The sequence below is a fragment of the Lactuca saligna genome, chromosome 6 (assembly GCF_052625555.1).
Source record: "Lactuca saligna cultivar CGN05327 chromosome 6, ASM5262555v1, whole genome shotgun sequence".
Classification (NCBI taxonomy): domain Eukaryota; kingdom Viridiplantae; phylum Streptophyta; class Magnoliopsida; order Asterales; family Asteraceae; genus Lactuca; species Lactuca saligna.
In genome coordinates this window covers 8681567-8695751 of record NC_136422.1, presented here as the reverse complement: position 1 = coordinate 8695751, position 14185 = coordinate 8681567, and the positions used below count along the sequence as shown (strand labels likewise).

The 14185-nt window shown below is 34.5% G+C and overlaps 1 protein-coding gene across 1 annotated transcript; it reads right to left on the bottom strand.

Annotated features, from left to right (window-relative positions):
* Nucleotides 1-7823: 7823 nt before the first annotated feature.
* Nucleotides 7824-8935, bottom strand: LOC145000894 (blue copper protein 1b-like). The gene is made up of 3 exons (XM_078960194.1): nt 8737-8935; nt 8272-8622; nt 7824-8179 (listed from the first exon to the last, which is right to left on the bottom strand). Exons 1-3 carry the CDS (start codon nt 8903-8905, stop codon nt 7914-7916), a joined length of 786 nt encoding a protein of 261 aa, XP_078816320.1. The 5' UTR covers nt 8906-8935; the 3' UTR covers nt 7824-7913.
* Nucleotides 8936-14185: the final 5250 nt, after the last annotated feature.

The following is a 14185-nucleotide window of genomic DNA, read 5'->3' as shown; positions in this document are numbered from 1 at the left end:
TCCATTATGCATCCATTCAAGTTGCTCTGCTGAAGGCATCCTAAAAGGACCATGCTATAATCAGGTCAAGTACATAACAAATATAGTTATGGGCTTAGATACCTAATCCAATAGTCTCCCACTTGGATAAGTCTAATAACTATAGATGCAAGTACAACTTCAAAATTCGATTAGCAATCGTAGCTCTCAAAGCCGTTGTTGAACTTTGACACATCCTTTAGATAAGGGATTGTATAGTCCTCCGTTCTCAAGATATCGTGCGGACAATTACATGGAACATAGTCATACTTATTGTCCAACAATTTGTTTCTCGATCTCTAATTCGTCTAACATATAACTTAATTGAACACATCAATTCAGTCCTGACTGGGCCCGACACATAAGTCAAACAAATCATCGAGGGGCCCAAGATATCGCTTTTACCCTCGTAGGATAAAAGGAACATATAAAATTCGACTTATATTCTTGTACTATTTTCTCATCGAATCGTACACAACAATATGTTTTATAACATCTAGCTACTGATGCGTTTATGCATTATCAATGCACAACCAACTCGAAAACAACAACTCATATATCTAGGTTTAAAGACTATATGATATTATCGTCTCACAATCACTCGTGATTAATTCCATGAAGTGATTCATGTGAGTGCAGGTTTAATCCAATATTCAAATCTTATTTCATAAGCACTCATGAACGTCCCAACAAACTTTTGCCATGTCTAAATGCTTAGACAGTCTACAAGCCAATTCATGACAATCTTCATTCATACCTACTTCCAACGTATGATCAACTGTGGATAGTTTAAATAATATTATTATTTAGGAAGTCAAAACATGCAAAGTGAAACAATAGTAAATAATTAACACAAGATAGTAACTTTACTTATAAATAAAACAATTTTATTTAATCATCAAATGTTAATTACAATTTATCTGTTACAAGTTTCTAAAAGCTATCTAATCATTAAAACTAATATCGTCCTTCAGCCCAATGCTCCTAACGTACTGCAAGTGCTTAACCCTACTCAGTCCCTTCGTAAGGGGATCTGCTGGGTTCTCCTATGACGATACTCTCTTTAGTATGAGGAGTTCTTCTTCTACCTGATGTCTAATGAAGAGATATTTTTTTTCGATATGCCTGGATCTACCATGATCCCTCGGTTCCTTGGTTAGGCAACCGCACCTTCGTTATCATAGAAAATTTCCATAGGCTCCTTTATGGTTGGCACAACTCCAAGGTCTCCGATGAAGTTCTTCAACCATATTGCCTCCTTCAACGCTTCGCTCACTACTATGTACTCTGATTCGCACGTTGAATCAACTACAGTCTCCTGCTCCTCCATTCAGGGTGAAGACCAAGCCCGACTGAGAGTGGAAGTTGTCTCGATCGGTCTTAAAACTGGCATCACTATATTGTGTCAAAATAGACATATAGAGTAACAAAGAATTAACAATATATATATATATATATATATATATATATATATATATATATATATATATATATATATATATATATAGATTAACAAAGAATCATAAATTTAGAGAAATTTGCTTAGTGTGATTAAGAAAATAGAGGTTGATTTTGATCAAGGTTCTAAAAGGTGAAATGTGTGATGTGGCTGCAACACAAATTCTCAAGCTTTATGAGCCTTGGCGTAGACATTACACTTTTTACGGTGTGATGTAAGGCGAACATTTTATATTAATATATACTATTGTTTTATGAATATTCAAATAGATTAACAATGAATCAGAAATTTGGAGAAATTAACATATTGGGATTGACAAAATAGAGGTAGATTTTGATCAAGTTCTAAAAGGTGTGATGTATGGCGTAGCTGCAAGGCAAATTCTCAATCTTTACGAGCCTTGGCGTGACAATTACGTTTTTCAAGGTCTAATTTATGGTTGAAATTTTATATTGATTTATTATTATATTTATCATACACACACACACACACACATATATATATATATATATATATATATATATATATATATATATATATATATATATATATATCAAGTATATCAATTTTTTAAGAAAGATATATTAACAACTAATAAAAAACTTATAAAAAAATCAGTGGTTGTATTCCTGATCATAAAAAAAGCATAAAAAATAACAAAAAAATATGTCTTACACGAATAAAAAACTGGCTAAGGCACGAGATATCACGACTCTCCATACAACACGCCTAATAGCACCTTGTTGAGGCTTTTTGAAAAGGTGGATTCACATCTCATGCCATGGAACTCCTTGGCGTATGACACACCATTTAGAACACTTATTTTGATACATTTCCTACAAATTTATCACACTTAAGCAACATTGATTGACACAGTGTAAGATATATATGTGGAATCACATATATTAACTCTCCAAAAGAGTCTTTAAGTATAAATGAGAGACTCTAACATAGATAGAGACATAAAAGATTATGTCACATTGAAATGAGATATACTAACACTCTTCTTAAAGATGAAGGCTCGATGAGGTCGACAAGAATGTGCTAAGTCAGGGGGTTGGAGACACCGAAGCTGATACCATATACCATACAACATATATATATATATATATATATATATATATATATATATATATATATATATATATCTTTACTATCTTATAAAGTAAATCTAACTATTTTTAAAAATAGATTGATTATAATATTAATATTTTTTTAAAACGTTCAAACTCTTAAGCTAATAGTACAAATGATATTAATAAAATAATATTAAATTTTAATCTTATTACTTTGAAATCTTATCTATTTCAAAGTTTTGACCTAATCTCTTTAAGCTGAGTTGAGTCCATGCTTATTCCTAAAATCTTGGTAAATATCTATCCACACCGTACTCTCTATTGTTTGTTATTAAGGCTTCCACACATTCTCTCATTTGTAGACGTAAAACAAAGATGGTGAAATCGCCTGTTTTCTTCACTAAGGTCTCAACACTTACTCTTTCTCTCTACTCAAACTTTGTGTGCTCTTTTTACTCTACTGATTGCATGCCTTCCACAAGCAGTCGATTTATCCATCTCGAACCGTCACCGTCGTTAGAGGACCATAGCATCAAAGGCCGCCTTCTTTTATGACACCATCTTCCACCCCTGCTACAACCGAATCACCAACATCACACATTATAGGTTCCTCTCTCTCTCTCTCTCTCTCTCTCTCTCTCTCTCTCTAAACCACTTTACAACCACCACCATTAAGCTTTATTTGAAAACCCTAGAAAGTATTTCAATTAACGGTAAGAGTGCATCATACTCCCATTACAATTGCATGCTCCTTTTGAGTTATTTGTTGTGTGGATTTATATATGGTATATGTGTATGTACCCATGTGTCTATTTGAATTTGTTTCTTTGTATCTATCCATCCATGTGTATATTCGTGTGTACAACACTTGATGTGCAAAACAAGCTCTTAATTTGCATTTTTTAATCAAATGCTTAAAAAAATGAGAGCTTAGAAGCGAATTGGAGATGGTTGGAAAAGGGGCCCTTGGCTTGATTGATATCATTAATGTTAGAAGGGCTTTCTAAATTCTAATACCTTTTCAAGTTTACGCTTTCAAGAAATGCTTGGATCATCATTGTTTATCTAAAAAATCCGTCCTTATGACATAACCATGGGTGGTAATGGCAATTTTTGTGGTTTTATGAAGTACTTGACACCTACAGGTAATGTACACCAATGTAATACATTGCGATTAATTTTAAATAAAAATTTCCTAAACTTTGTAGTTTTGTTCATACAACATGTTTCAGACCAGCACCTATTATGATTTGAACATGCCCCTGTTCTTGATTGAGATTGTCTAATTGAAGTATACAAGCAATAGGTATGAAAACGAATTAATTTGATGTTTTTCTCTTTATAAAATTTAGTTAATAGTAATTAATTTCTAATGCCAAATGGACCACACCTTACCATGGAAGCTGCAGGGGGGAGGTTGAGGTAGCTATCTTTCTGCATATATTTTGAACCAAATGAGGTTGAATACTTTTCTAAAGCACGTATGTATCAAAAAATGACTTTATTGGCTTTATATGTGTTCTCATATCAGTTAAACTATTTCCTAATTGCATTTGTACCCAGTCACATCATGATGCCTAAGTGCATAATCTGAGGTAAACAACATTGCCCTCTTTTTTTTTTTTTTTTTTTTTTTTTTTTTTTTTTTTTTTTAATCACAGATACATATTAGATGTTATTTTTTTGTACATATTAAGATGGTTTAATGGCTTTCTTATCTTATGCTTTTTGAAAAGTTTTAAACGCACTTTCTTTGGTTTGTATAGAAGAAGCCCAATAAGGTAATCTTACTATGTTTTTGCTCAACATAAATTCATTTGTGTACTTTCAGGAAAAGCTACACAGAAGCAAAACATGAGGTTTGTCGTTACCCCACCCCTAATACACGCATATCAAGTATACCATTTCAGGGGCAAATCTGTCCAAACTTTTTGTGATGCCTCTATTAATTACATGGTGCATCTTTAATTTGGATTAGTCAAATATGTTCATTATTGATGGTTTTATTGATCATTTTATTTTATTTTTGCTATTTCTTCAAAGTAAATTCTTTTAGTTACTTTGAGAATGCATTTCCTTCATCTATAGTAATGGTTATGTGATAAATCTCATAAATTTGCCGATATGGTTTTATAGGAGCTTGGACAGGAGAGAGTTAGTGACACAATTTTTACTGCATCTTCAATGTTTAGGGGCAAATTTGTCCAAATTCCAAAACATTGGTGATAAGCATATAATAAGAGCATGTATCAAGTGTTCTGTTTATACTTTAAGTGCAAATGTGACAACAATGTTTAGCATTTTATTGCCACTTCATACTATAACAAATTACTCATTTTCGTATAAATTTTTCTTACCAAATATAAATATTCAACTTGCTTCAAACTTGCATCAATCTAATGGAACTTTCACTGCCTAGGAATTTCATATTGAGTAATTTACAAAATGGTCCCTGTGATTTATGATATCTACATTTTAGTTTAAATTTAAAACATTTTCTAAATTTGATCGTTCTTCTAGGTTTCATATCGTTTTGTTGTTAGGGACTTCTCTTACCAATAGCTTTTTTAAATATAAAATACAACAAATGCTATAAAAAGGCATACTAAAACGTAATAATTAAAAAAAAAAATACTTATATAGCAATATATAAGTAAACTCAAGACAATTAAGAAATAAATATAAATAAATAAAAATGATATTTTATTTTTTAATAACGACCATGTTATCCATAAAAATATTATTTGTTAGTGTGTTTATTATATTTTGAATTCATGAACAAACATTTTTGTTTAAAAGTGTTCAATTTATCATTAGGAACCAATTTCTAAAATATGATCATGAAGTATGCTATAAGCTAGCTAAAAGAACGTCTACATCTATAATAATGGAAATTAAAAAAATAAACAAACAAATATTCCTTCCATGTTTTCTATTTTTTTCTAATTCATTAATAGTAATCCCTTCCAGTGGTTTTCTAAAAAACAATATGTCAACAACTTAAATAGAAAAATATAGTAATTTTATTGGAAATGAGTTTCCAAATAATAAAACAAATCCAAACATAAGAAAATATACTTTCTTATTCGACGATGTTTTGTGATAACAATCGATAAAGCTTAGGAACAAACAATTTCAAAAGTAGGTATGTATCTACCAGAATCAGTATTCTGACACGTGCAACTTTATATAACATTTTCCAGAGAAACATTACGTGACAATACAATGTATTAGTGAATCATGAAAAAAAATTCAACCATGACGAAGTCTATATACCTCAAATGTAGTGTAAAAAGAAGGATTGCGTGATTAACATTGTACAATCAACAATTATAATTACATTTACATTGTTTTGAGTTTATTTTTTTTAGTTGGTGTAATCTGATGATTAAAATTAAAAAAAGTTGCTATTGAAAATCTTAATACTAAATTTTTTACATAAATGGTCCATGTGGTTTCTCGTATTCTTGGTTTTCATCTTTAACTTTTTTTTGTTACAGTCCACATAGTTTTCATCTCGAAAAGAAGCTAATAGCCAAAAAAATTATTCGCCGCCGCCGCTTTGCGCGGGTAACGAGTAGTATATATATATATATATATATATATATATATATATATATATATATATATATATATATATATCTTTACTACTTATAAAAGAAATCTAACTATTTCTATAAATAGATTGAATATAATAATATTATTTTTTTAAGACGTCCAAACTATTAAACTTGAAGTACAACCCATTTATAATATAATAATATTAAAACTTTAACCTTATCCTTTATCCCTTAAAAATCTCGTATCAAGTTAATAGAAGAATTCATTTGCAAATTGAACCCGTCAATCTCAACACTTCAGCCATTTGAAAAGGTCAATGTCAACAATTTATAGAGGATCTCTTCTCTCACATTGGTAACAAGCCATCTCATAATATCTATCTTCGTAATCCCTTCAAAGTAAGAAATATACGCACACTCTCTCGAAGAACCCTAACCAGTAACCAAGACAGTATAACCACCACCACCACAGCCGCTCTGCCTCCTTCCGCCTTCAACCAACCACTATCACGACTACCGCCTTTCCTCTCACCCACGACGTGAACTTTCTTTTGGAACATAACATTTTTCTTTAAAAAAATATCGTTGAAAGAAGCTATTTGTCCCCGCTGCTGTGCGCGGGTAACGGCTAGTATATATATATATATATATATATATATATATATATATATATATATATATATATAAACTCTTCAAAAGAATACTTACAAAGAGAATGAAAGACTCCAAAACACACACACACACACACACACACACACATATATATATATATATATATATATATATATATATATATCACTGTTGTACAAATCCCGATTAGGTCCCGATTAATTTGTAATTAATCCCTAGACGCTACTCGACCGATTAGAGACCGCCTATCGATTAAAATTTGCATACATAATGAGTGAAACATTATAAAACGATGAAATTTTAACATTTTGAAGAAGTTTTATCTCAATGTAAACTATTTGAGGCATGATTATTGTTGTATTAATCATATTAACATATTATGTTATCATATTAGTGGTATTTACAAACTTTGATATGATATTAGTCATATTTAACTTATTAAAATTCAACAAATTAGCAATTAGTGGTACTCGATTAGTCTCCGCCTAACCGTTTAATCCTTTAACCCCAGTCCACCGACTAGCTAACATCGAACGTTTTTTACAACCTTGTTTTATATATATATATATATATATATATATATATATATATATATATATATATATATATATATATATATATATATATATATATATATATATATATATATATATATATGATTGTGTCACACCGATGTGAGATATAGTAACATATAGTCGTGATCATTAGCATCTACCAACGGATGCCAAAAGAATAGCCCTCTCTTGAATATGCACTTATGCCATTCATGTTTTGATTCTAGGTTACAACCTCAATCTCTTCATATGTGATTTAAATTAATGAAATTTTATACCATTCTGTTATTATTCTTGGTTACCTCCCAAAGGTTGGACCGAAACTTATATTACAACTGCACATGGACCGAAAATTATACCCCGCAAATGCGAAATAATATCATCCAAGATATAAAACGTATAAGACCTATAATAGTCAGTTTAGTCAATCAAATGAAAAGATTGTAGAGCATTAATAATATGTTTTTGAATTCCAGGAATGAGTCCATAATGATACCAACAAAAAAAAAATGAAAAAAGACACACACATGACAAATATAATAAATATTATGATTCATGACCAGACCATAACAAAAGCTTCTGTTAACAGCATAAAAGAGAAGGCAATCCATGCAACCTAGAATTTTGGTGGTGCAAGTTTTCGTGCTCCATAGTACGGAGGAGGAGGATATGTTGACAGGGGGAGTACATTTATGAAAAGTTTCAGTCCCTTCAAACAGTGTTTTCCGACACCACAAACATACCATTTCCTTCCAGGGGTATCGAGGGAGATCACATCGTATCCACTTGTGAGAGCTTCAGTAGCAGCCGGAATAGTACATTGTTGGAAGGAAGTTCCATTTACTCTGAAAACATTATGCTTTCCCACAGCGTATCTGAAGACTATATCAATTATATATACATATTTAAGCAGTTAGCAATTGCCTTAATTTTTGAAAACATAAAACATTACAGTGGTTTATAAGAAAATATACCAAGTTTGTCCCCGACAAAGAATTGCTTTCCCTTGGCCCATGCTTGGTAATCAAAGTTCAAGGTCCATCCTTTATCGTCACCAACCACAAACACCTTGCTTGATGGAACAGGAGAGACCCAAGGAGCTGGGGGTGGCGTTGATTGAGGAAAAACAGTGATGAAAAGCTTCATACCACCTTGCTCACAATGTTTTCCAACTCCACAAATATACCACTTTCTTCCCGGTGTTTGAAGGGTTATGACGTCGTATCCACTAGTGAGAGCTTCGTTAACAGTAGGAATCATACACTGTTGGAAAACTGTTCCATTGACTCTGAAGACATTGTGTTTTCCAGCAGCATAGTTGAAAACTACATCCAGAATAAAGATAGGATTTAGATACTATATATATATCACATGTATATCATCATACACAAACCTAAACGATTAACGTAATGCTCATAGTACAGTTAAAGGGCGCTTACTCAGTTTATCACCAACGACGAACTTCTTGCCATAAGCCCACGCTTCATAATCGAAGTTGAGGGTCCAACCTTTATCATCACCAACAATGAAATCCTTGGCAGTAACTGAAGAAGCTATTGCAACCATTAATGCTACAAATAAAATGATGCTCGACCTGTTTGTAGCCATCTTTGATCACTTAAGTACAATATGCTTCAAGTTATTTGCGTCTATATGAAATGTAATTTAGATGAAGTGGCTATTTATAGAACGAATTCCAAAGGCATTGAACAATAAGTTTAATTTGTACGGCATGGTATCAAATATATATGTTTGTTGGACCAAGTCTTGAACTGAGGGTCTACATGTTAAAAAGATCGTTGCCGTCTGTTTACTGTTCAGATCCTCCATTATTTTCTTTTTGTTTATGACAAAACTAATTCCTTGTTAAAATATGAAAAAGACGAAGCATGCATAGGATTTCTCTATGCGTCAGGAGAATGGAAGAACATATTATTGTGCTTAATGACTTGTTCAAATCTATGATTGCTAATGATGACTTGTTCAAATCTAAGATTCCAAATCCCTCATATTCCTTGGATTCTGCTATTTATGTATGGCTGCTCTCGATTATATATTTAATTTCTCGTGACAAGACAAATCAAAAATAAAAAATAGGGTAAATTACAGGAACGGGTTTGTAGTAATCTGTATGTTTTGTTTATTTTTTTTAAACTCGGACCAATTTAAAGTATTGGTTTGTTACAATTTCCGTCACAACCTACCGGAAAATACTAGTTTTTGGTACTGTTGCTAAATATTATTTGGTATTTTATTTAGTTTTATTTTTGTTTGTTTTCTTTTAGAGAGACCAACAATCTTACCTCACCCTTTTTCTACTAGATTCATTTTAAAGATATGGTCACACCCCATCCTAATCACCTCTGCCAACCATCATCAATCACTTTGAGCACCAAAAAAAAAAACTGAAAACAAAATAAAACCTGAAAGCTGTAATCAAACACAAAACTAATAAAAGTAAAATCTAACATGATCAAAATTAAAACGAATTAAGCCTGATGAAAATCAAAATCAAATCCGATGTAAACAAAAACTGAACGTAATGATACTCAAAACTATACCTTATGCCAATCACACTTAAACATATGGTCAAATAAAATCAAACCTATTGAAATCAAAACCAATACTAACACTACAACGATCGTACACTATAGAGACGACAATTTTGAGCTCTATCCAGACAACTTGTCGTCACTAAAGCCTCTACCGACGACATGTGATCTGTAAAAAGTCGTCGGTATAGGTCTGTCGGTAAAAGTCGGAAATGTCGTCGGTACAAGTGTCGTTGGTATAGCATAGTTAGTCCAAATGACTTGTCGTCTAGAAAGGGTTGTCGGGATTGATTTTCGAGGAAATTTAAAAAAGTTTTATTCGAACCCTATAGAGACGACTTGTCGTCGGTAAAAGTGTTACGCTATAGAGACGACATGTCGTTTGAATAAGTGAGAGCTATAGAGACGACTTGTCGTTTGGAAAACTGAAAACCGTTTTTACAGTTGGACAGCTATACCGACGACATGTGTCTCTATAGCCATTTTTATTTTTTTAATATATTCCACAAGTTTTGCTATATATACCATTTAAAAGAAATCCAAAAGGGATATTTGCATAATAATATAAACAAAAGATAATATATTAAAATCCAAAAGCACTTAATAAACATAACATACCATTCAAATTCTACTACATAAAAAAATAACAAAAAAAAAAAAAAAAAAAACAATGTCACTCCCCAAAACCAAGAACGGCAGAAACATTCTGGGGTGGAGGACGTCATGTATAGTATCACAACATTGTAAACTAGTAAATAAGCAACAACATCATCCATTGCATTATAAGTAAAATTTTAATACATGTGTGTTCTTTCATTGTAATAAGTCCAGATTTTCTATACACCCAGGTGCAACAAAAATGTATAGGGATTTGAGGCAGGGCTATTGGTGGCCCTGCATGAAGCGAGAAATCACCGGGTATGTGGAGCGGTGTTTGACCTGTAGGAAGGTCAAGGCCGAGCACTAGCGACCTCATGGCAAGGTTCAGCCATCACCCATTCCCATGTGGAAGTTGGAAGAGATCACTATGGATTTCATCACGAAGCTACCACGGACAGCGAGGGGAGTAGATGCCATATGGGTGATCATGGATAGACTGATGAAGAGTGCCCACTTCATCCCGATCTCCGAGAATATATCTGCAGAAAAGTTGGCGGACATTTATGTTTGGGAAGTGGTGGCTAGGGACGGGATGCCGGTAGCAATGGTTTCAGATAGGGATGTTCGGTTTACATCCAGGTTTTGGAAGAAGTTCCATGAGGAACTGGGTACCCAACTGCATTTTAGCACGAAATATCACCCCCAGACCGACGGCCAGAGTGAGAGGACGATCCAGAAACTGGAGGACATGCTGCGGGCATGCGTGCTGGACTTCGGAGGAAGTTGGGATGCGTATCTTCCACTGGTAGAGTTTTCTTATAATAACAGCCATCATGCCACTATTGACCGAGCACCATTTGAGATGTTATATGGGCTGAGGTGCAGGACCCCAGTGTGCTGGTACGAGGTTGGGCATCAGCTTTTGGGGAGCACGGAGGTGGTACTCGAGACCACTAGATTGATTCAACAGGTACGCGACCGGTTGTGAGTCTCGCAGAGCTGTCAGAAGAGTTATGCGGATCGACGATGATCATACCTCGAATTTTAGAAAGGGGACTTTGTTCTACTAAAGGTGTCGCCATGGAAAGGGATTATTCGGTTCCGCAAGAGGGGAAAATTGGGGCCCCGGTTCATAGGTTCATTCAGGATCTTAGCCTGGGTGGGTAAGGTGGCATATCGATTAGAGCTTCCAGAGGAGCTTAGTCGGATTCACATTCAGCTTCGAAAGTGTGTTGCCGATGAGTCCTCAGTCATACCCTTGGACAACATTCAGTTGGATGGGAGCTTGAATTACGTCGAAAGACCAATTACGATTTTGGACAGGTTGACAAAGACGCTCCGGAATAAAGAAGTGAATTTGGTTAAGGTGCAATGGCAGCACCGAAGGGGTTCCGAATGGACCTGGGAATCGGAAGATGAAATGCAAGGTTTCTACCCGGAGTTATTTGAACCAGCGGGCTTCGAGGATGAAGCCTAATCCAAGTGGGGGAGAGTTGTAACACCCTGATCCTCAGGTACTAATATTAGTATTGCTTCGTTCAAGTTTTGAAGGATCTACTCGACGAATTGGCTTCCCTACTCGTCGAGTAGTAGCGAGTTAGTTCGCGAAGTTTAATGATCTACTCGCCGAGTCCAGGAAGGCACTCGACGAGTAGCTCCTGGCAGATGAAACCCTAAGTACGGGGCCATGCGCCCTATTTAAAGGGGCCATTAGCCTCCCTCATCTTTCCCTTTACAACTCCTCATTTTCCAAAAACCCTAATTCATGTGTGTGTGTGTATGTGTGATCTTTAGTGGGTAGATGTGATAGATATTTTGTGTTTGTTATGATATGTGATTGCATGTTGTATGAAGACCCCGGGGGAAGCCCGTGGTATTGGATGTAAGACCATGAGGGGTAGCCCATGGCATTGGATGTAAGACCATGCGGGGGAGCACATGGCAGTCCTAGGTAAAGACCATGCCCATGACACAAAAATACAGATTTTATGTATGCATGGCTTATGTGTTATGTGTGTAGCGTTTATGGCTATCGGTATATGTGTTGTGTGAATTGTGTGTGGTATGCTCTGGGGAACTCACTAAGCATTTCTCTTACATGTTGTTGATTGTTGCAGGTACTTCGGAGCCTAAGGCTAAGGGCAAGGCGTGATGATGTGGCGCGTACTCTACCTCTCTTTTGGATGTTTTGGGACTCTCTGATGTTTTCAGAAAAAGACAACAATGATGTAATGAATGTGATTTGGAAACAAATGTTTTGAAAACCTATAGAACGTGTAATCGGTTTGATTAATTAAAATGAAAAATTTTCTTTGTAAAATTTGGGTTGTTATAAGTTGGTATCAGAGCCTTGGTTTGAGAGATTCGGACACATCCTCGGATGTGTCAGGACTCAAACTGAGGAAGTGGTAAATGTTTTCAAAAGTAACTTAAAAAGGATTTTAAACCCAAAAGAGGAGAGTACAACGCGCGTGATTAGCCGAGCCAAGTAATGTTGGATAAGGTGTCTAAGTCCATAACTATTTCTGGTATGTACTTGACCCGACCCGGCATGGTCCATTTGGGTTGCATGGCATCATGCAATTGGATAGACTAAATGAGAGAAATAACACTTGGAGATTATTAATATATTATAAGTTCTAATATATTAATAATATTATTTGATTAGTTTGATCAAGAATTAATTTAGAATTAATTATGTGATCAAAAGATAACTAATTAAATATATGGGTTGATTATGTAAATCATCCATATCTTGTATAGTGGGCTAAAAGGCTCCATGGACTATCAAGTTGGGTTCCACCCATAGGATGCTCCATGGGAGTTACAATGTAACGCCCGTGTTTCTAGGCTTGCCATTTTTAGCAATGTAATAGTCTAGGTTAACCTTGTAACTCAACTTGAAATAATAAGAATGTATTATTTGTGAATTATTTGAATTATGTGATTTATGTGTGTATTTTCTTAATTTTTATAATTTAATAAATTAAGAATAAAATAAGCGTCAAAATTTAAGTGTGAGATAAGCCCGACATCTTTGCAAAAAGTTGTAGTGGTCGAAACAAGGATTCCGGGGATATAAGGAATGCCAAAATCCGAGTTATAACGCAGAAGTTATGACCTGTCGAAGTTTCGCGACAGAACCGACACGACGCCGAGTGACGTAAAATATGAATTTAAGATAGAGCGATATTTAGCCTTAGCGATCCAAACGAAAGTCGTAGATTTCGTTAAACCGAGAGTGTGCATAAAAGGAACGCCCAAATCTGACTTCGTATGAGGAAGTTATGATTTTATGAAGTTTCGACTTAGCAGTATACAGCCCGAATACTCGATTTGAGATCGAGCGGTTTTTAGCCGAAACAATCTAAATGAGAATCGAAGATCTTGTTGTTAGTAGCGAAGCAATGAAAAGTTAGGCGAGAACGAACGTCAGACGAAGAAGTTATGAATTTATAACGAAGTTTTTCTGTCCCGGCCTTCTAAAAATATATAATAAAAATAAAATTCAAAATTAGCCGACGAAGTCTAAATGAAAGTTGTAGAGTATGGTCTGACCTTCGCGTGGATATAAAGAACGTCGAAAACGGAGCTCGTATGCGAAAGTTACGCAATTTAGAAGTTTGACAAGTCAATTACGCCCCGCGTAATTTGAGTACGCCCCGCGTACTCAGTCGGATGCAACTTGTCTGACCAATACTCGAGTGCCACCAGTCGACGCACGCAGTGACGTCAA

What these genes read in the sequence shown, in the direction of transcription:
- LOC145000894 (XM_078960194.1), bottom strand. Translation starts at nt 8,905, where the DNA reads ATGGCTACAAACAGGTCGAGCATCATTTTATTTGTAGCATTAATGGTT. An exon ending in CGTCGTTGGTGATAAACTGA is followed by an intron (nt 8,623 to 8,736) that starts GTAAGCGCCCTT and finishes TTCTGGATGTAG; the next exon opens with TTTTCAACTATGCTGCTGGA. An exon ending in CTTTGTCGGGGACAAACTTG is followed by an intron (nt 8,180 to 8,271) that starts GTATATTTTCTT and finishes TAATTGATATAG; the next exon opens with TCTTCAGATACGCTGTGGGA.